The 22,770-nt window shown below is 58.1% G+C and overlaps 1 protein-coding gene across 1 annotated transcript; it reads left to right on the forward strand.

Moving 5' to 3' along the window:
* Positions 1-15,309: 15,309 nt before the first annotated feature.
* Positions 15,310-21,696, forward strand: SYVN1 (synoviolin 1). The gene is made up of 16 exons (XM_029059081.2): positions 15,310-15,401; positions 18,072-18,220; positions 18,352-18,444; positions 18,535-18,687; positions 18,836-18,884; positions 19,190-19,293; positions 19,379-19,505; positions 19,612-19,711; positions 19,813-19,878; positions 19,969-20,085; positions 20,178-20,338; positions 20,479-20,658; positions 20,736-20,843; positions 20,976-21,162; positions 21,290-21,438; positions 21,532-21,696. Exons 2-16 carry the CDS (start codon positions 18,089-18,091, stop codon positions 21,636-21,638), a joined length of 1,833 nt encoding a protein of 610 aa, XP_028914914.1. The 5' UTR covers positions 15,310-15,401; positions 18,072-18,088; the 3' UTR covers positions 21,639-21,696.
* The last annotated feature ends 1,074 nt before the right edge of the window (positions 21,697-22,770 follow it).

The following is a 22,770-nucleotide window of genomic DNA, read 5'->3' on the forward strand; positions in this document are numbered from 1 at the left end:
CCCTCTTTTCACCCTCACCCAATTCGAGCTAGTGGTAACGACGACGATGGTATCTGTGGAATCCTTACGAGGTGCCGGGCACTGTCCTAAATACCGGGCTAATCAGGTTGGCCGCAGTCCCATGTGGGACTCACAGTCTTAATCCTCATTCGACAGGTGAGGCGATTGAGGAGCAGAGACATGAAGTGACCGGTCCAAGGTCACACGGCAGAACAGAAGAGGAGACGGGGTGAGAACCCGGGTCCTTCTGACTCCCGGGCCCGGGTTCTAGTCACTAGGACAAGCTGTTTCGCCGACACAGTGGGTGACCGGCGGGGGCCGGGGAGGAGGGAGGGCCCAAGGACAGCCCACCCCCCCAGCAGGAGAGATGTCAGCAGCAGCCCACAGAGAAGCAGCGGGGCTCAGTGGCAAGAGCCCGGGCTTGGGAGTCAGAGGTCATGGGTTCTAATCCCAGCTCCGCCGCTTGTCAGCCGTGTGACTTTGGGCAAGTCGCTTCACTTCTCTGAGCCTCAGTTCCCTCATCTGGAAAATGGGGATGAAGACTGTGAGCCCCCCCTGGACAACCTGATTACCTTGTTCCCCTCCAGTGCTTAGAACAGTGCTTGGCACATAGTAAGCGCTTAACAAATGCCATTATTTGTGGCTGGTGGTCTGGGGAGGGAAGCAGCCCACTTGGATGAGGCTCTGGGCCACTTTGGTGGGCTAGTCAAATTCCTCAATCCCGCCTCCCCTCCTTCACCTCCCAACAACTCAGCTCCACCCTCTTCAAATCCTTTCCAAACGAACTGAAAACAAGGTGGTGATCAATGGAATTGATTGATTTCCTCATCTGCTCTTTCTCCTCCACCTCCCACACGCCACATTCTCTGGCTAACTCATTGCTGTCTGCCTTAGACTGTGAATCTCCATCCCAGCGTTTAGTACAGTGCCTGGCACATAGTAAGCACTTAACAAATACCATCATCATCATTATTATTACAAGACTATAAGCTCCCTGAGAAGCAGCGCAGCCTAGTGAATGAAGTCCAGGCCCGGGAGTCAGAAGGGCAGGGGTTCTAATCCCGGCTCTGCCGCGTGTCCGCTGTGTGGCCTTGGGCAAGTCATTTTACTTCTCTGGGCCTCAGTTCCCTCATCTGCAAAATGGGGAATAAGACTGTGAGTCCCACATGGGACATGCAGTGGTCCAACCTGATTATCTTGAGAAGCAGGGTGTCTTAGCGGAAAGAGCCCGGGTTTGGGAGACAGAGGATGTGGGTTCTAATCCTGCTTCTGCCACGTCTGCTGTGTGACCTTGGGCAAGCCACCTAACTTCTCTGGGCCTCAGTTCCTTCATCTGTAAAATGGGGATTGAGACTGTGAACCCCCATGAGGGACAACCTGATTACCTTGTATCTACTCCAGTGCTTAGAATAGTGCTTGGCACATAGTAAGCACTTAACAAATGCCATTATTAGTATTATATTGACTCTATCAGCGCTTAGTAAAGTACCTGGCATATAGTAAACACTTAGAAAATACCATTAAAAAAAGTCCACCAACTCTGTTGTATTGTACTGCCCTAAACGTTTGTCTCTATTTGTTGCCGAATTGTACTTTCCAGGTACTTAGTACAGAGCTCTGAGCACAGTAAGTGCTCAGTAAATATGATTTAATGAATGAATGAATGAATGCACGTTTAGTAGCGTGCTCAGCACAAAGTAAGCACTTAATAAATACCATTGATTATAAATCCTTAAAGGACAGGGTAATAATAATAATAATTGATTACAAGGCTGAGAAGGGTAATAATAAATAATAATTGAGTATTACATGCTTATTATTTGCTAAACCCCATCCTAAACGCTGATGTTGCAATAATCCCATCCAATTCATTCATTCATTCATTCGTTCGTTAATTCATTCATTCATATTTATTGAGCGCTTACTGTGTGTAGAGCACTGAACTAAGAGCTGGAATGTACAATTCGGCAACAGAGAGAGACAATCCCTGCCCAACAACGGGCTCGCAGTCTAGAAGCGTGGCTTAGTGGAAAGAGCCCGGGCTTGGGAGTCAGAGGTCATGGGTTCGAATCTAGGCTCTGCCACTTCTCAGCTGTGTGACTGTGGGCAAGTCACTTCACTTCTTGGTGCCTCAGTTCCCTCATCTGTCAAATGGGGATTAACTGTGAGCCCCACGTGGGACAACCTGATGACCCTGTATCTCCCCCAGCGCTTAGAACAGTGCTCTGTACATAGTAATCGCTTAAGAAATACCCACATTATTATTATTAGAAGGGGAAATCTGACCCGATCCCTGTTCCACAGGGGGCATCCAATCTAAAGGGGAGGGAGAATTTTTCTTGTTTTGGGGGATTTTCTTTAATTTGTTAAGCACTTACATTGTGTAAGCTTGATGTTGATGTTGAGTAAGCTTGATGTTGTCTTGTTTTGTTTTATTCTGTTTTGCTTTGCTGTCTTTCTCCCCCGTTGGGACTGTGAGCCCGTCAATGGGCAGGGTTTGTCTCTATCTGTTGCCGAATTGTACATTCCAAGCACTTAGTCCAGTGCTCCGCACATAGTAAGCACTCAGTAAATACTACTGAATGAATGAATGAATGAAAGTGTCAGTCACTCTACTAAGCTCTTAGGTAGATACAAGCTAATGAAGTTGGACACAGCCCCTGTTGCACAAGGGGCTCCCAGTCTTCATCTCCATTTTACGGATGAGGTCACTGAGGCCAGAGAAGTGAAGTGACTTGCCCAAGGTCACCCAGAGCAGAGCCGGGATTAGAACCCAGGTCCTTCTGACTCCCAGGACCAGGCTCTAGCCACTAAACCAGGGTGCTTCTGCCGCTTATGTCCCTACCTCACTGTGGGCGGGGAACGTGGCTGCCAAGTCTTCCAAGTACTTAGTACAGTGCCCTGCACACAGTAAACTCCCACTAAATACCACCGATGATCCTTTCCCTCAAGAGAGTTTATTTTAATGTGTCTCCCAATAGGCTGTAAACTCCCTGAGGGCAGGGACCGTGTCTGGGCATGGGCCCGGCGTTGTGGATAGAGTCCGGACCTGGGAGTGAGAAGGTCCTGGGTTCTCATCTCAGCTCCTCCATTTGTCTGCTGTGTGACCTTGGCCAAGTCACTTTTCTTCTCCGGGCCTCAATGACCTGATCTGTAAAACGGGGATTGAGACTGTGAGCCCCATGTGGGACAGGGACGGCGTCCAACCTGGTTTGTTTGGATCCACCCTAGCACTTAGTACAGTGTCTGGCACATAGTAAATGCTTAACAAAGACCATTATTATTATTATTATTCCCAACTCTGTTGTACTTTCCTCTCTCCCCAGGGCCTGTTATAGTGCTCTGTGCAGTAAACCCTCTATTAATACCACTAATTAATTGATTGAAGCTGAATAATAATAATAGAGAGGGCATTTGTTGAGCGCTCACTAGGTGCCGAGCACTGTTCTAAGCGCTGGGGTAGATACAAGGTAATCAGGTTGTCCCACGTGAGGCTCCCAGTCTTCATCCCCATTTTCCAGTTGAGGGAACTGAGGCCCAGAGAAGTGAAGTGACTTGCCCACAGTCACACAGCTGACAAGTGGAGGTGCCGGGATTAGAACCCATGACCTCTGACTCCCAAGCCCGGGCTCTTTCCACTGAGCCACGCTGCCTCTCTAATTTGCGGATTCAATCTGGATCTGATGCAGAGAGGAGCCGCGGTTTCTCCTAAGCTTTATAACCACGAGTGAATGAGTGAGAAATGGAGGGGGCCCCATTTCACCAGATGCTTCTTCCTCGTCCCCTTCTGCCCTGTCGGAGAGCAGGGACCCTCCGGGCCGGCTCCCCCCAACCCCCACCAAGTGCTGGGGCAGATAAAAGCTAATCGGCTCAGCCCCGGCCCCTGTCCCATGCCCTAGAATGGGCATTTTATCTCCACCTCACAGATGAGGAAACTAAGGCCCAGAGAAGTTAAGCAACTTGTCCAAGATCACCCAGCAAGGGGCAGAGGTGGGATGAGAACCACCTCCTCCAGGAGGCCTTCCCAGACTGAGCCCCCCTTTCCCTCTGTTCCCCTTCCCCTCCCCTTAGCATTGTGCTCATCTGTATATATTATTTATTACCCTATTTATTTTGTTAATGAGATGTACATCCCCTTGAATTCTATTTATGTTGATGATGTTTTGTTTTTGTTTTGTTTTCTTCTGCTCTGCTGTCTGTCTCCCCCGTTCAGACTGTGAGCCCGTCACTGGGCAGGGATGGTCTCTATCTGTTGTCCAATTATACATTCCAAGCGCTTAGTCCAGTGCTCTGCACATAGTAGGCGTTCAATAAATACTACTGAATGAATGAATGCAGGTTTCCTGACTCCCAGGCCTCTGTAGGGGTTGCCCCCTCTCCAGACAGTGGGTAGAGGCAAGTGGACCCCAGGAGGGGAGGGGTTGGAAGTGTTGCAATAATAATAATAATAGCGATGATAATAGTGGTTTTTGTTAAGCACTTACTACGTACCCAATGCTGTTCTTAGCACTGAGAAGCAGAGAGCAGCAGCGCAGCGTGGCTCAGTGGAAAGAGCATGGGCTTTGGAGTCAGGGCTCATGAGTTCGAATCCCAGCTCTGCCACTTGTCGGCTGTGTGACTGTGGGCAAGTCACTTAACTTCTCTGTGCCTCAGTTCCCTCATCTGTAAAATGGGGATCAAGACTGTGAGCCCCACGTGGGACAACCTGATTCCCCTATGTCTACCCCAGCGCTTAGAACAGTGCTCGGCACATAGTAAGCGCTTAACAAAAATACCAACACTGAGGTGGAGCATGGCGGAGTGGATAGAACACGGACCTGGGAGTCAGAAGGTCATGAGTTCTAATCCCGGCTCCGCCACTTGTCTGCTGCGTGATCTTGGGCAAGTCACTTCACTTCTCGGGGCCTCAGTTCCCTCATCTGGAAAATGGGGATTGAGACTGTGAGCCCCATGGGGGAACAACCCCATTTGCTTGGATCCACCCCAGTGCTTAATACAGTGCCTGGCCCATAGTAAGCACCTAACATATGCCACGGTTATTATTATACAAGATGATCGCGTCCCACATGGGGCCCACAGTCTAAGTAGGATGGAGAATAATAATAATAATAATGTTGGTATTTGTTAAGAGCTTACTTTGTGCCAAGCACAGTTCTAAGTACTGAGATAGACACGTTAGACGTGAGGCTCACTCTCTTAATCCCCATTTTACAGATGAGGGAACTGAGGCACCGAGAAGTGAAGTGACTTGCCCAAAGTCACACAGCTGAGAGGTGGCAGGGCCGGGATTAGAACTCACAACCTCTGACTCCCAAGCCTGGGCTCTTTCCACTAAGCCATACTGAATCCCCAATTTGCAGATGAGACAAGTGAGGCCCAGAGAAGTGACCTGCCCAAGGTCGCACAGTCAACAAGGGCTGGAGGCTGCAATAGAACCCAGGTCCTGTGACTCGCAGGCCCGGGCTCTAGCCACGAGGCCAGCCTGCTTCTTACCGTCCTCTAGACTGCAAACTCATTGTGGACAGGGAATGTGTCTGTTTATTGTTGTACTCTCCCAAGTGCTTAGTACAGTGCTCTGCACACAGTAAGTGCTCAAAAAATACGATTGACTCTTAGGCAAGGATCGCGTCTCCCAGCTCTGGGCGCTCAATAGATCCCATGGATGGATCGACTGATTCTCAGGGGCCCAGCAGCTCTTGATTGCGTGGAGGAGCCCCGGAGGGTGAGATTTCGTGCCCTCTCGTTGCGGTCCTGCCCGCTTTGCCCCCGAGTAAGGCATTTGGCACGGGAAAGGTGGCGTCAGCCCCCCCCGGGGGCGTGGACCGGGACCGGGGGCTCCATCCGGGCCGTGGGGTGACCTCCCCACCCGCCCCGATCCGGCCGGGGCCCTGACTGGCCCCTCTAGGGTGGGGTCTGGGGGAGGCGGGGTGAAGGTCCGACCCCAGTGTCCATAAAGCGGCAGAGAAGTCGTGCGTCCAGGTGGCTAGACCCCAGGCCTGGGCGTCAGAAGGACCTGAGTTCTGATCCTTGGGAGTCAGAGATCATGGGTTCGAATCCCCGCTCCGCCGCATGTCTGCTGTGTGACCGTGGGCAAGTCACTTCACTTCTCTGGGCCTCAGTTCCCTCATCTGTAACATGGGGATGAAGACTGGGAGCCTCACGTGGGACAACCTGATGACCCTGTATCTACCCCAGCGCTTAGAACAGTGCTCTGCACATAGTTAAGCGCTAAACAAATACCAACATTATTATCCCGGCTCTGCCACCTGTCTGCTGTGTGACCGGCGCAAGTCACTTCCCTTCTGTGGGCCTCAGTGACCTCATCTGGAAAATGGGGATGAAGACTCTGAGCCCCTTGTGGAACAGGTGGTAATAATAATAATAATGTTGGTATTTGTTAAGCGCTTACTCCATTCATTCAATCTCATTCAATCGTATTTATTGAGCGCTTACTATGTGCAGAGCACTGGACTAAGCGCTTGGAATGGACAATTGGGCAACAGATAGAGACAATCCCTGCCCAACGACGGGCTCACAGTCTAAAAGGGGGAGACAGACAACAAAACAAAACAAGTAGACAAGCGTCAGTACCATCAAAATAAATAGAATCATAGATATAGAGACATTATTGACAAAATAGAGTAATAAATAATATATACCAATATACCCAAGTGCTTTGGGGAGGGGAAGGGGGAAGAGCAGAGGGAGGGAGGAGGGGGGATGGGGAGGGGAGGAGGGGCAGGGGGAAAGGGCGGGCTCAGTCTGGGAAGGCCTCCTGGAGGAGGAGAGCTCTCAGTGGGGCTTTGAAGAGGGGGAGAGAGTTAGTTTGGTGGAGGAGGAGGAGGGAGGGCATTCCGGGACAGCAGTAGGACGTGGGCCGGGGGTCGACGGCGGGACGGGTGAGAAGGAGGCCCGGTGAGGAGGTGAGCGGCGGCGGCAGAAGAGCGGAGCGTGCGGGCTGCGATGGAGAAGGAGAGAAGGGAGGGGAGGTAGGAGGAGGCCGGGGATGGGGGGCTTCGAAGCCAGTAGGAGTTTTTGTTGGCCCACGTGGGGCTCACAAATCTCAATCCCCATTTGACAGATGAGGTAACTGAGGCCCAGAGAAGTTCAGTGACTTGCCCAAAGTCACAGCAGACAAGTGGCTTCCCCCTTCCCCTCCCCTCAGCACTGTTCTTATTTGCATATATTATTACCCTATTTATTTTGTTAATGAGGTGTATATCTCCATGATTCTCGTTATCTTAATGATATTGTTTTGTTTTGTTCTGTTTTGCTCTGCTGTCTCCCCCATTTAGACTGTGAGCCCGTCACGGGGCAGGGATTGTCTCTACCTGTTGCCGAATTATCCATTCCAAGTGCTTAATACAGTGCTCTGCACATAGTAAGCACTCAGTAAATACTACTGAATGAATGAAGTGGTGGAGCTCAAATTAGAGCCCAGGTCCTTCTGGAAAAGCAGCATGACGTACTGGATAGAGCGTGGGCCGGGGAGTCAGAAGTTTCTGGGTTCTAATCTAGATGTGTTCCGTGCTCACGGTGATCTTAGGGTCTAGAGGGGCAGACAATTATTTACTTTGACTACTCCTAGAAAAATGATCCGGGCCGCGGAGGGAAGTAGGGACTGAAGTGGGGCGAGGCGGGAGAGGTTGGGAGGTCAGAAAGGAGACTGATACAGTCACAACAGCGGGGAGAGGATGAGCGAAAGTACTAACATGGGAGCGGTTTGGATGGAGAAGAAAGGGCGGATCTTGGCGATGTACTAAGGTTTTGGGAGAGTACGATATAATGATAAAGAGACGTATTTCCTGCCCCCGACGAGTTTACAGTCTAGAGGGAGAGGGAGAAATTAACACAGATAAATTACAGACATGGATTTAAGTGCTGCGACCCTGGCTTTTTGAAGAGCGGTTGTCTGGTGGGTTAGGAGGGGAGGAAGTTCCAGGCAAAGGAAAAGGGGAGCAAGAGGTCAGTGTCGGGAGAGAGGGAAGCCTACTGAGTGGGTGAGCTTCAGAGGAGCTAAAAGCGGGAGCCGGAGTGTAGTGGGAACAGAGTGAATAAGTAGGAAGGAGAGAGCCGATTAAGGGCGAGGAGTCAGGAGATTTTGATGGGTAGAGGAATGGGTAACCACTGATGATTTTCGAGGCGAAAACCATCAGGACGGGGCAGGGGCTAGAAGGAGAAACACCAATTAGGAGGCCAATGCAGCAGTCAAGTCGGAAAGCGGTGTGGCCTGCTGGAAAAATCCCGAGCCTAGGAGCCAGAGGACCTGGGTTTCAATCCCAGCTCCGCCACTTATCTGCTATGTGACCTCGGGCAAGTCACAACCTCTCTGGGCCTTAGTTCCCTCACCCGTAAAGTGGAGATTAAGGCTACGAGGCCCACGTGGGACGGGGACCGTGTCCAACCTGATTAGCTTGTACCTACCCCAGCGCTTAGAACAGTGCCTGGCACATGTGACGTACCATCATTATTGTTAGTAGTATTAATCCAGGCACTCACTTTGCTCCTCTAACGTCACCTGCATTCCAGGATACCGTGATCTCCCCTAACTGGCTGCTGACCCCTTGCCCACCTCTTCCCTCTGACCTGGAACCCCTGGAACCATATATGACAGACCACGACTCTCCCCACCTTCAAGGCCTTATTAAAATTACATCTCCTCCAAGAGGCCATCCTTGATGAAGCCTTATTTTCCCCGACTCCCTCTCCCTCCGCGCAGATGACACCCAAATCTCCATCTCCTCCCCTGTTCTCTCCCCCTCCCTCCATGCTCGTATCTCCTCCCGCCTCCAGGACGTCTCCACCTGGATGTCCGCCCACCACCTCAAACTCAACATGACCAAGACTGAGCTCCTCATCTTCCCTCCCAAACTCTGTCCTCTCCCTGACTTCCCCGTCCCTGTGAACGGCACCACCATCCTTCCCGTCTCACAGGCTCACAATCTTGGTGTCATCCTTGACTCGGCTGTCATTCACCCCACACATCCTATCCATCACCAAGACCTGCCGGTCTCACCTTTATAATATCGCCAAGATCCGCCCTTTCCTCTCCACCCAAAAGGCTATCTTACCGATACGGGCTCTCATAATATCCCGGCTGGATTATTGTGTCAGCCTTCTCTCTGATCTCCCTTCCTCCTGTCTCTCCCCGCTCCAGGCCGCTGCCCGGCTCATCTTCCTGCAGAAACGCTCTGGGCATGTCACTCCCTTCCTCAAAAACCTCCAGTTTCAACTCTCAACCTTCGCATGAAGTAAAAACTCCTCACTTTTGGCTTCGAAGCCCCCCCATCCTCTTGCCCCTTCTACCTCACCTCCCTTCTGTCCTTCTCCAGCCCAGCCCTCACGCTCCGCTCCTCTGCCGCCCACCTCCTCACCGTCCCCCGTTTTCGCCCATCCCGCCGTCGACCCCCGGCCCACGTCCTCCCGCTGTCCTCCGCTCCCTCCTCACCTCCACCAAACTAACTCACTTCCCCTCCTCAAGGTCCTACTGAGGGCTCCCCTCTTCCAAGAGGCCTTCCCAGACTAAGCCCTCCTTTTCCCTCTCCCCCTCCTCCCCTCCCGCCGCACCCTCTGCTCTTCCCCCTTCCCCTCCCCTCAGTACTATGCTCATTTGTATATATTATTTATTGCCCTATTTATTTTGTTAATAAGGTGTATATCTCCTCGATTCTATTTATCTTGATGATGTTGTCATTTTTGTTTCGTTCTGTTTTGCCTTGCTCTCTGTCTCCCCCGTTTAGACGGCGAGCCCGTCACTGGGCAGGGATGGTCTCTCTCTGTTGCCGAATTGTATGTTCCAAGCGCTTAGTACGGTGCTCTGCACATAGTAAGTGCTCTATAAACACTATTGAATGAAAGGTAGGAGGGGGACAGGTGATGGAGGGCTTTGAAGCCAAGAGTGAGGAGTTTTTGTTTCCTGCGAAGGTTAATGAGCAACCACTGGAGGGTTTTGAGGCGGGGAGTGACAGGACCAGAGCGGTTCCGCAGAAAGATAATCTGGGCAGCGGAGTGAAGTATAGACTGAAGCGGGGAGAGACAGGAGGAAGGGAGATCAGAGAGGAGGCTGATGCAATGATCCAGTCGGGATATGATGAAAAATTGTACCGGCACGGTAGCCGTTTGGATGGAGAGGAAAGGGCGGATCTTGGCGACGTTGCGAAGGTGAGACCGGCAGGCGTTGGTGATGGATTGGATGTGTGGGGTGAAGGAGAGAGCAGAGTCAAGGGCGACACCGAGGTTGCGGGCCTGAGAGACGGGAAGGCTGGGGGTGCCGTCCACGGTGAGGGGGAAGTCAGGGAGAGGACAGGGTTTGGGAGGAAAGATGAGGAGCTCAGTCTTAGACATGCTGAGTTTGAGGTGGCGGGCGGACATGCAGGTGGAGATGTCCTGGACGCAGGAGGAGATACGAGCCAAGCGTCGTTCCACGCGCGGCGTACATACGAGGTCATCAGGTTGTCCCAGGTGGGGCTCTCTGTCTTCATCCCCATTTTCCAGATGAGGTCACTGAGGCTCAAAGAAGTGAAGTGACTTGCCCAAGGTCACACAGCTGACAAGTGGCGGAGACGGGATGAGAACCCCTGACCTCTGACTCCCAAGCCCGGGCTCTTTCCACTGAGCCACAAGGGTCCAATCTGATGTGTGTGACCTTGGGCAAGTCACTTTACTTTTTTGTGCCTCATTTACCTCATTTGTAAAATGGGAATTGAGACTGTGAGCCCCACGTGGGACAGGGACTGTGTCCAACCCGATTTGCTTGTATCCATCCCAGTACTTAGTACAGTGCCCGGCTATAGTAAATGCCTAACAAATGCCATTATTATTATTATTATTATCTACCCCAGTGCTTAAAACAGTGCCTCACACATAGTAAATGCTAAATAAAACCTTTTTTTTTTTTACAAAAAAGGGATTATGAGTGTTTGAGGGTCTGACAGTTGGCTTAGTGGAAAGAACCGCCACCTGGGAGTCGGAGGATATGAGTTCTAGTTCCTACTCTGCCACTTGCCAGCTGTGTGACCTTGGGCAAGTCACTTCACTTCTCTGGGTCTCAGTTACCTCATCCGGAAAATGGGGATTAAGATTGTGAGCCTCATGTGGGACAACCTGATGACCCTGTATCTATCCCAGTGCTTAGAACGGTGCTCTGCACATAGGAAGCGCTTAACAAATACCAACATTATTATTACCCGTTCTTGCTCCCTCTTAAACTGTGAGCTCCCCTGTGGGACAGGGACTGGATCCCACCTCCATGAACTGTATCTTTCCCAGCATTTAGTAAAGTACTTGGCACATAATAAGCCCTTAAAAAGATTATCATTATTACTATTGAGAAAACTGGACTCCTGGGGTTTGGGTGCGAGAAGGTGGATGACCTGAGAGGTGGGAGGAAGGGGCAACGGGTGGCACTCTATGCCGGACCCTGTGCCGGCTTCCATGCTGGACTCTGCGGCGGACACTGTGCTGGGCTCCACGGTGGACTCTGTGATGGACTCCTCCGTGGTGGGCTCCGGGCCAGACTTCGTGGAGGACTCCGCGGCGGACTCCATGCTGGGTTCTGGGGCAGACTCCATGCTGGTCTCCGAGCTGGGCTGTGTGTTGGACTCCTCCGTTCTGGGTTCCGGCACTGATTCGGACCCATGTCCCATTATAGTGTGGTTGTTGGATGCTCTGTCCTCCCCAAGCCCCCGACCCCCGCCACCCCCTCCCACCTCCCCGGCTTCTGGACTGTGCGCAGAACCCCCTCTCATCCTGCGACTGCCTCCAAGGGGCCACCCTACGTGTCCCCTATACCCTCCGAGTCCCACCCCACCTATCCATAAGCGCTTAGTACGGTGCTCTGCACACAGTAAGTGCTCAATAAATACGATTGAATGAACATCCAATCCGTCCCCAGAGCCCGCCGGTCTCACCTTCACGACGTCGCCAAGATCCGCCCTTTCCCCTCCATCCAAGCCGCTCCCATGTTAGTACAATCGCTCGTCCTCTCCCCGCTGTGTGACTGTATCAGCCTCCTTTCTGACCTCCCAACCTCTCCCGCCTCGCCCCACTTCAGTCCCTACCTCCCTCCGCGGCCCGGATCATTTTTCTAGGAGTAGTCAAAGTAAATAATTGTCTGCCCCTCTAGACCCTAAGCTCACCGTGAGCACGGAACACATCTAGATTAGAACCCAGAAATTTCTGACCCCCAGGCCCACGCTCTATCCTATCCACTACGTCACGCTGCTTCTCAAGAAGGACCTGGGTTCTAATTTGGGCTCTGCCACTTGTGTGCTGTGTGACCTGGGGCCATTCACTGAACCTCTTTGGGCCTCAGTTACCTCGTCTGTCAAATGGGGAGTGAGATTGTGAGCCCCACGTGGGACAGCAAAAACTCCTAACTCTTGGCTTCGAAGCCCCCCATCCTCTGGTCCCCTCCTACCTCCCCTCCCTTCTCTCCTTCTCCATCGCAGCCCGCACGCTCCGCTCCCCTCCCGCCGCCGCTCACCTCCTCACCGGACCTCCTTCTCGCCCGGCCCGCCGTCGACCCCCGGGCCACGTCCTCCCGCGGTCCCGGAACGCCCTCCCTCCTCACCTCCGCCAGACTCACTCTCTTCCCCTCTTCAAAGCCCTACTGAGAGCTCACCTCCTCCAGGAGGCCTTCCCAGATTGAGTTCCCCTTTTCCTCTGCTCCTCCTCCCCATCGCCCCGACTCCCTCCCTCTACTCTACCTCCTTCCCCGCCCCACGGCTCTTGTGTACATTTGTACATATTTATTATTCTATTTATTTTATTAAATAATGCATATATATCTACAAATCTATTGATCTATTTTGATGGTATTGATGCCTGTCTGCTTCTTTTGTTTTGTTGTCTGTCTCTAGACTGTGAGGCCGTTGTTGGGCAGGGACTGTCTCTCTCTGTTGCCCAACTGTCCGTTCCAAGCGCTTAGTCCAGTGCTCTGCACACAGTAAGCGCTCAATAAATACTATTGAAAGAATGAATGAGTGACAGTGACTGTCCAACCCAATTTACTCGTATCCTCCCCAGCGCTCAGCACAATGCCTGGCACATAGTAAGCGGTTAACAAATACCAGAAACATTATTATCATTAGTAATAATAATGACGGTATTTGTTAAGCGCTTACTATGTGCCAAGCACTGCTCTGAGCACTGGAGTAGGAACAAGGGAATCAGGTTGTCCCCCGTGGGCTCACAGTCTTCATCGTGGCTCGGTGGAAAGAGCCCGGGCTTTGGAGTCAGAGGTCATGGGTTCAAATTCCGGCTCTGCCACTTGTCAGCTGTGTGACTGTGGGAAGTCACTTAACTTCTCGGTGCCTCAGTTACCTCATCTGTAAAATGGGGATTAAGACTGTGAGCCCCACATGGGACAACCTGATTCCCCTCATCTATCCCAGCGCTTAGAACAGTGCTCTGCACATAGTAAGTGCTTAACAAATACCAACATTATTATTATTATTGTTATTTTCCAGAGAAGTGAAGTAACTTGCCCAAAGTCACCCAGCAGGCAAGTGGCAGAGGCAAAATTAGAACCCATGACCTCTGATTCCCAAGCCCGGCCTCTTTCCACTGAGCCACGCTGCTTCTTTGTGCCATTCATTCATTCAATAGTATTTATTAAGTGCTGACTGTGTGCTAAATGCTTGGAACTGGAATTGGAATGGACAATTGGGCAACAGATAGAGACCATCCCTGCCCAATGACGGGCTCACAGTCTTAATCGAGGGAGACGGACGGCAAAGCTAAACAGAACGAAACAAAAACAGGCAATATTATCACGATAAATAGGCTGGCTCTGCCCTGTGGGATGTTCATTCATTCATTCATTCATTCATTCAAACAATCGTCTTTATTGGGCGCTCACTGTGTGCAGAGCACTGGACTAAGCGCTTGGAATGAACAATTCAGCAATAAGGAGGGCCCGTGCCTGCTCACGGGGCTCACGGTCTAGAAGGGGGAAGACAGTCATCAAAAGAAGTATACAGGGCTCAGTAGGAATAAACAGAATTACAGATATGTACATCAATATCAATAAATGTTGATATAAGAGATCAATATCAGTAATAGCAGCGAGGCTCAGTGGCAAGAGCCCGGGCTTGGGAGTCAAAGGTCAGGGGTTCGAATCCCAGCTCTGCCACCTGTCAGCTGTGTGACCGTGGGCGAGTCACTTCACTTCTCTGGGCCTCAGTTCCCTCATCTGTCAAATGGGGATGAAGACTGGGAGCCTCACGTGGGACCCCCTGATCACCCTGCATCTCCCCCAGCGCTTAGAACAGTGCTCTGCACATAGCAGGCGCTTAACAAATACCAACATTATTAATAGAGAAGCAGCGTAGCTCAGTGGCAAGAGCCCGGGCTGGGGAGTCAGAGGTCATGGGTTCGAATCCCGCCGCTGCCACTTGTCAGTTGTGTGACTGTGGACAAGTCACTTCACTTCTCTGGGCCTCAGTTCCCTCATCTGTAAAATGGGGATGAAGACCGTGAGCCCCACGTGGGACAACCTGATTCCCGTGTCCACCCCAGCGCTTAGAACAGTGTTTTCTGCACATAGTAAGCGCTTAACAAATACCAACATTATGGTTATTAATAGATAACTAAAGAGAGAGGGGGTCCGGAGTCCAGCCCAGCTCCGCCCCTAACAACAGATGACGACCCCTCCTCCCTCTGCCCCCATTGGTCGGCTGGAGGGAATTTTATGATTGGTCCGCGTTCCTCTGTCTCGACCAATCGACGGCAGCCACGGGGACCCACCTCACTCCACGCAACTCCCGGGGGGGGGGGAGAGGGGAGCCAATTCCGCATCGGAGGCGGGAGCCTCTCATCTCCCAAAGAGACCAATTCGACTTCCTCGAGCAGGGTGTTCTACACATAGTTTTTCACTTCTCCTCTTCCTCTCAAGTCCTCGAGGTTTAGTTGGTCTCTAAAGTTCCCGTCTTCTCCCCCCCCCCGCCCCCAAGTGGTCTGGGCGGCGGACTGTACCACTGCGCCCCCACAGGGGAGGCCCGCGCCGTCCATTTGGTTGCGTCCGAACCGTCGCCCTGGACGCCACCATGTCGGTGGGCGGGGCGGGGGGGGCCGACGGGCGGCGCTCCGCCGGGGTCCCCGTAAAGGGCGGCCCGACCACCTCTCCCGCTCTAATCGCCCTCCGTCTCGAAGCCCGCACGGAGCCCGGGGGGCTGCGGTCTCCCTTCGGGGGGCGGGGGGGGGGTCGTCGTGGCGCGCGCGCGGAGCCGTTGGTACGGTCCGGCCCCTCCCCCCGCCGGCGGCGCCGCGCCGGAAGTGACGTGTCCCGTCCTGGCAGTTCCGGCGGGCGGGTCGAGTCGGGGCCGGGGGGCGCCGCGCCGCTGTCACCCGTGGGAGCCGCCGCCGCCGCCGCCGCCGCCGCGCGAGGGTCCGGGATCCCGGTGAGTGACGGGGTCCGCCCCAAGCGCCACGGACCGCGGCGGGCTGACGGGGCCCGGGCAAAGGATTCTGGGAAAGACTGGGGGGAGGGGGAGGGGAGGAGAGGCAGGGGCAGTTGGGGAACCTCCATTCATTCATTCATTCATTCATTCATTCATTCATCCCGTCGGGGCTATTGACTGAGCCCCTCCTACGTGCAGAGCACTGGACTGAGCGCTCGGAACCGACAACTCTGAGCAGACGTGGGGAGATGGGGGGGCGGGTTTAGCCCCCTCTTCATCCCTCCAGTCCTTCAATAGTATTTCATTCAAGAGTGTTTATTGAGCGCTCACTACGTGCAGGGCACTGGACTAAGCGCTCGGAACGGACAATTCTGAGCAGACGTGGAGAGGGGACGTGGCCGGGGGTGGGGAGGAGGGGGGGTTAGCGCCCTTTTCATCCCTCCATCTCTCCAGCCCTTCAATAGTGTTTCATTCAAGAGTATTTATTGAGCGCTTACTCTGTGCAGAGCACCGTACTAAGCGCTTAGAATGGATAATTCTGAGCAGACGTGGGAAGGGGACGTGGCAGGGGGTGGGGAGGGTGGGTCAGCGCCCTTTTCATCCCTCCATCTCTCCAGCCCTTCAATAGTGTTTCATTCAAGAGTATTTATTGAGCGCTTACTATGTGCCGAGCACCGTACCGAGCGCTTGGAATGGACAATTCTGCGTAGACGTGGGAAGGGGACGTGGCAGGGGGTGGGGAGGGTGAGTTAGCGCCCTTTTCATCCCTCCATCTCCCCCTCCCTTCAGTAGTATTTCATTCAGTAGTATTTATTGAGCGCTTACTATAATAATTGTGGTACTTGATAAGCGCTCACTATGTGCAAAGCACTGTTCTAAGCGCGGGGGGAGACAAGGTGATCAGGTTGTCCCATGTGGGGCTCACAGTCTTCATCCCCATTTTACAGATGAGGTAACCGAGGCCCAGAGAAGTGAAGTGACTTGCCCAAGGTCACACGGCTGACGAGCGGCGGAGCCGGGATTAGAACCCGTGACCTCTGACTCCCAAGCCCGCGCTCTTTCCACTGAGCCACGCTGCTTCTCTGTGTGCAGAGCACCGGACTGAGCGCTTGGAATGGTCAACTGGGCAACAGATAGAGACAGTCCCTGCCCAACGACGGGCTCACGGTCTAATCGGGACAGACGGACAAAAACAATAGCGATAAATAGAGTCGAGGGGATGTACGTCTCCTTAAAACAATAGCGATAAATAGAATCGAGGGGATTTACATCTCGTTAAAACAATAGCGATAAATAGAATCGAGGGGATTTACATCTCATTAAAACAATAGCGATAAATAGGATCGAGGGGATGGACACCTCATTAACAAAATAAATAGGGTAATAAAAATCTATCCAAATGAGCAGAGGGCTGAGGGGAAGGGAGAGCCGAGCGTCCGCCCCGGCCTTCTTCGGGGGGGCCGAGAGCAGGAGGCCGCACCTGCCCCCCGGGGGCCCCGCCGGGACGGTCCGGTCCGGACGGGGTCCGGCTCCTCGGCGCCCGCTCCGGCGCCCGCCAGAAGAAGCCAGAAATCTCCGTTCCCGGAAACGCGGGGACGGGCCCGTCATCTGCCTCCCAGGAGGGGAAGCCATCGATCCCACGGCCGGCGCGGGGTTCGGGCCCGGAGCCCCGGAGCCTCCTCCCCCGGCTCCCGCCGCAGCAGCTCGGAGGTTCCTCGGCCCCGTTCCGGCTGGACCGTCGAGCGGGAAGGAGACGGGGGGGGCTTGGACCCCATCTCTCCCATCCCGGATCTCCGCGCTCCCGGGGAGCATCTGCACCCGTCACCTTGGGGTCGTGTCCGGCGGCCCCTCGGGTCGGGGGCCGGGGGGGGGGGGGTGTTGAGCCCTCCTGACCCCTTCCCCGCCCCCGGACCCCAACGTGGCCGTCTGCGCTGAAAGGAGCGTGGCCCAGCAGCCGGGGCCCGGGTGTCCGAAGGAGCTGGGTTCTAATCACAGAACCTCCCCAGGGTCTGCGCTGTGTGACCTGGGGCCAGTCGCTTCACTTCTCTGGGCCTCGGTTCCCTCATCCGGAAAATGGGGCTGAAGAGCGTCAGCCCCACGGGGGACAGGGACGGCGCCCAACCCGACTAGCTCGTGTCTAGGACGGGGCTTGGCGCACGGGAAGTGCTTTACGAGCGCGATAGTTGTCGTCACCGTCTTCCGTGCGGAGCGTGGGGTACGGCGGGCCCGGCCGGGGCCCCCCGCCCCACGGCCCGGGGCCCCCGCCTCCCGAAGAGAAGCAGCGTGGCTCAGTGGAAGGAGCCCGGGCTTGGGAGACGGAGGTCGTGGGTTCTAATCCCGGCTCTGCCACGCGTCAGCTGTGTGACTGTGGGCAAGTCGCTTCTCTGGGCCTCAGTTGCCCCGTCTGGACAATGGGGAAGAGGACGGTGAACCCCATATGGGACAGCCCGTTTACCTTGTATCTACCCAGCACTTAGAACAGGGCTTGGCACATAGTACGCGCTAAACATAGACCGAAATTCTTCTCATCATCATCCTCATCTCCCCGCCACAGCCGCGTTTCCGCCAGGAGGGCAGCCCGTCGGGGGAGGGCGGGCGGGTCGGGACCGGCCCCTGGGGCTCCGCCGGGCGCCGACCCCGCCCCCGACGGGGGCCTTCCCCTCCCCCCAGGTCTGCGGGCCGGGGCCATGTTCCGCACGGCGGTGATGATGGCGGCCAGCCTGGCGCTGACGGGGGCCGTGGTGGCCCACGCCTACTACCTCAAGCACCAGTTCTACCCGACGGTGGTGTACCTCACCAAGTCTAGCCCCAGCATGGCCGTGAGTCCCGGGCGGGGGGCGGGGAGGGGCCGGGAGGGGGGTGGGGGGGGGCGCCGGTTGGGGGGGGGCGGGAGCGGTCGCCCTCCGCGGCTTCCGGCCGGACGCAGCCTCCCCGTCCCCCCGCCTCTCAGGTCCTCTACATCCAGGCCTTCGTCCTCGTCTTCCTCCTGGGCAAGGTGATGGGCAAGGTGTTCTTCGGGCAGCTGCGGGCCGCCGAGATGGAGGTGAGGCCGGGCGGAGGGCGGGGGCCGGGGGGGCAGCCGGGAGGGAGCGGCCGTCCCCGAGCCCCCGTGAGCCCCGTCCCGGTCGCGCAGCACCTCCTGGAGCGCTCCTGGTACGCCGTCACCGAGACCTGCCTGGCCTTCACCGTCTTCCGGGACGATTTCAGCCCCCGCTTCGTCGCCCTCTTCACCCTCCTCCTCTTCCTCAAGTGCTTCCACTGGCTGGCCGAGGACCGGGTGGACTTCGTGAGTGGGGCCGGGGCCGGCCGCGGCCGGAGGGAGGCGGGGAGGGATCGAGGGAGGATCGGGGGAAGGAGGGAGGAGGCCCGGCCGTGACGGGCGCCTGTCCGTGGGCGCGTGTCTCTCTCCTCCTGCATCCCCGTCCCCCCCGCAGATGGAGCGTAGCCCCAACATCTCGTGGCTCTTCCACTGCCGCATAGTCTGTGAGTGGCCGTCCGCGGGGCGGCGGGCGGGGGGGAGGCAGGGTCTCCCCCGGGGGCGGCAGCCACCCTCCGGCGAGGGTCCGCAGCTGGGCAGGAAAGATAATTTGAGAAGCTGATTTGCGTCCCTCCTCCCGCCCCGTTCCGCCCGAGAGCCCCCTAACCGTCCGCCTGCCCTCAGCTGCTTCCTGGGGTCGGGCCCGCCCGGCCCCCGGGGGGCCTCGGCGTCCCCGCCCCCCTCCCCCCCCTCCCCCGGGGGTCGGCCGCCCCCGGCCCCCCCCAGCCCGGTGTCCGTCCGCCTCGTGCAGCTCTCGTGGTCCTCCTCGGGGTGCTGGACTTCCTGTTCGTCAGTCACGCCTACCACAGCATCCTGACCCGCGGGGCCTCCGTGCAGCTCGTCTTCGGCTTCGAGGTGAGGACCCCGCACCCGGGCGGCGGGGGCCGGGGGGCCGGGGCCCCGGACGCCCGCTGAGGACCCCCCTCCTCCCGTTGCGCAGTACGCCATCCTGATGACCATGGTCCTCACCGTCTTCATCAAGTACGTGCTGCACTCCATCGACCTCCAGAGCGAGAACCCGTGGGACAACAAAGCCGTGTACATGCTGTACACGGAGCTCTTCACAGGTGGGGACACCCCCCCCCCCCGGCCCCCTCCTCTCTCCCGCCGCCGGCGGGTCCCCCGGCCACCGGCCTCCCTTCCTTCCTTCCCTCCCTCCCTTCCTCCCCGCAGGCTTTATCAAGGTCCTGCTCTACATGGCCTTCATGACCATCATGATCAAGGTGCACACGTTTCCCCTCTTTGCCATCCGGCCCATGTACCTGGCCATGAGGTGAGCTCGCGCCCCCCACCCCCTGCACCCCCATCTCCCCGCCGCCCCCCCCCCCCCAAAAGCCCTCACAGCCGCCCCCCGACTCCCGCCTCTCGTTCCAGGCAGTTCAAGAAAGCGGTCACGGACGCCATCATGTCCCGCCGGGCCATCCGCAATATGAACACCCTGTGAGTGTCCGGGCCCCCCCGGCGGCCCTCCCTCTCCCCCCGCCCCTCCCCCCGGCCCCCCTTGACCCCCGTGTCGCCCCCCCCCCCCAGGTACCCGGACGCCACCCCCGAGGAGCTCCAGGCCACGGACAACGTGTGTATCATCTGCCGGGAGGAGATGGTGGCCGGAGCCAAGCGGCTGCCCTGCAACCACATCTTCCACACCAGGTGCGGGGGCCGGGCGGGCGGCCGGGCGGCCGGGCGGGAGAGGAAGGGGGTGGGGGCCGCGCCCAGCGTGCCCACCGGCGATGCCCCCGCAGCTGCCTGCGCTCCTGGTTCCAGCGGCAGCAGACGTGCCCCACCTGCCGCATGGACGTCCTGCGGGCGTCGCTCCCGGCCCAGTCGCAGCCGCCCCCCGAGCCCCCGGAGCCGGGGCCCCAGGCTCCCCCGCAGCCCCCGCTGCTGCCTCAGCCCCCCAACTGTAAGCCTCCGGGACCCCGGGGGGGGGGGGGGGGGCGGGGGAGGCTCGGCTCAGGCCCCGGGGACGATGGGGGCCACGGGGGCGGCGGTCGCGGCCTCGCCCTCAGAGCCGTCCCCCCGTCTCTCTCCGTCTCTCCGCAGTCCCCCAAGGCCTCCTGCCTCCCTTTCCTCCGGGCATGTTCCCCCTGTGGCCTCCCATGGGCCCCTTCCCCCCGGCGCCGCCCCCCAGCGGCGCCGCCGACGCCGCCGCCCCCTCCGCCGCGGGTGAGCCGGACCGGGGGGGCGGGGGGCGGCCTCTGGAGGGGCGGGGAGGGGGGCCCGGTCCGCCGGCCGGCGACGGGGGGCACCTGGAGTCCCGGCGTCGCCCCCCTAACCTGCGTGCGCGCTCCCTCCCCCAGCGACCGCCCCACGAGGCGGCGGCACGGCCGCCCCCGACCAGCCCCCCGCGCCGCCGGGCTTCCCCTTCCCCCCGCCCTGGATGAGCGTCCCGCTGCCCCCGCCCTTCGGTAAGCGGAGCCCGGGGAAGCGGGCGGGCGGGCGGCCCGGGGAGGCGGAGGGGTCGGCCGGGGCGGGCCGGGCCGAGCGGGGGCCCCGCCCCTCACGGCCCCCCGCCGGCCCGCCCCCACCCCCCCCCCCAGGGTTCCCCCCGATGCCCGTGCCCCCGGCGGGCTTCGCGGGGCTGACGGCCGAGGAGCTGCGGGCCCTGGAGGGCCACGAGCGCCAGCACCTGGAGGCCCGGCTGCAGAGCCTGCGCAACATCCACACCCTGCTGGACGCCGCCATGCTGCAGATCAACCAGTACCTCACCGTGCTCGCCTCCCTCGGGTCAGCGCTCGGGGATGGATGGAGGGGCGGGGGGACGGGACCGCGGGCGGCTGGGGTCCGGGCCGGGGGCGGGGAGGGGGGGGGATCCGTCCCGCCCCCAACCTCCGCGTGGTCGTCCCTCCCGCAGGCCCCCCCGGCCCCCGGCCCCACCCGGCCCCACGGCGGCCACGGTCGCCTCCGCCTCCTCCAGCGTGCCCAGCTCTGAGGCGGCCACCCCCTCCGCCGGGTCCGAGCCCCCGCCCTCCGAGCCGGCCCGGACCACGCCCCCGCCACCCGGTGAGCCGCGTCCCCTCCCCTCGGGCGGGGAGAGGAGGGGGGGCGGGGGGGAGGCGGCGTCCCACCTGACCCCCGACCCCCGGACCGCCGTAGCGTCGGAGGGGCCGGGCGCGGAGGCGGCGACGGAAGACGGAGAGCCCGACACGGAGGAGCTCCGCCGCCGGCGGCTGCAGAAACTGGGGTCTCCCGTCTCCCACTGACCCGGCCTCTCCCCTGGGCCCCCTCTACCTCCCGCCCCCGCGGCGGCCCGCCGGCTCCCTCGGCCCGCCCCGCGGCCGCCCGGCGGGGAGGGGGCGGGAGGGCGGGGGGCCGGGGCGCCGAAGGTATTAGGTGTGGCCTGGGGCGGGGAGGCCCCCGCCCCGCCGGCTCCCCCGGCCCAGGTCCCCGGGCACGTGCCCGCCTCTCGCGGGCGAGCACACGCATCTCAGGGAAACGAGTGCCTGGGGCCGGCGGGCGGACCGGCCGCCGACAGGGGACCCCCCCGGACCAGATGGCCGCCGCCGCTCCTCGGCTCGGTTTTGGAGGATGGGGCCATCCCGCCGCTGACTTTGGTTAACTAACGGAAGAAGGGTTTGCTCTCCGCCCCCCGCCCCTCTACTTTACTGACCGCCCGGGCCCCAGGCCAGAAGGAAGGTCACAGTTGGTTTCTCCAGGTCGAGAGGAGGTTATGCAGTTGCGGGGATGGGGGATGGGGGGGGAGGGGGCGGGGATTGACCCTCTGCCCCCCCCCCCACCTCCTTCCTACTCCCCTTCCCCTCCCTCAGTTGTGTGTTACAGAATTTAGGTGACAGTTTCGGATTATTTAATTTGTAAATATTGTACAAATTTTAATAGCTTAAATTGTATATACAGCCACAATAAAAACTTGCATTAAAGGTGGTGGCGGATGGATGACGCGGCGTCCCTCGGCTCCTCCGCCCCCTTCCCCTCCTCGCTCGGGGGCCAAGCGGCCTTAGGGGCCGTGGGGGGGCGAGGGGGGGCGGAGCCGCCCGCCCGGCGTCCCCCCGGGCTCCTGCCCGAGCCGCTGAAACCTCCTCTCCCTCGGCTTTTGGCTTCGCCTGCGTCCTTAAACCCTTTAACCTGGGTGGGCTGGAGTGGACCGAAGTGGCGGGAGCGGAAGAGACCTCCACCCGGCCCGGGCCGAGAAAGTGGGGGTTCCCCCCCCCCCCCCCCCCCCGCCACTGCTCTTCCCCCTGCCTGCGTGTGACCCGTAAAAATCGGACCCCGTTCCGCGCTTGGGCGTGGACCATGACCAGAAGTTAGCGGGGTGGGTGGGTGGCGGGCGCTCCCGCTTGCCTCCCTGTCGGCCCGGGGGGCCGCCGGAGGAGGTGA

Source organism: Ornithorhynchus anatinus, chromosome 3 (assembly GCF_004115215.2).
Source record: "Ornithorhynchus anatinus isolate Pmale09 chromosome 3, mOrnAna1.pri.v4, whole genome shotgun sequence".
NCBI lineage: Eukaryota > Metazoa > Chordata > Mammalia > Monotremata > Ornithorhynchidae > Ornithorhynchus > Ornithorhynchus anatinus.

Excerpts from the sequence above, each read along its gene's own strand:
- SYVN1 (XM_029059081.2), top strand. The coding sequence starts at position 18,089 with ATGTTCCGCACGGCGGTGATGATGGCGGCCAGCCTGGCGCTGACGGGG. Across the intron at positions 19,506-19,611 it reads GTACACGGAGCTCTTCACAG|GCTTTATCAAGGTCCTGCTC; the intron begins GTGGGGACACCC and ends TCCTCCCCGCAG. Across the intron at positions 20,659-20,735 it reads GGGGCGGGGAGGGGGGCCCG|CGACCGCCCCACGAGGCGGC; the intron begins GTCCGCCGGCCG and ends TCCCTCCCCCAG.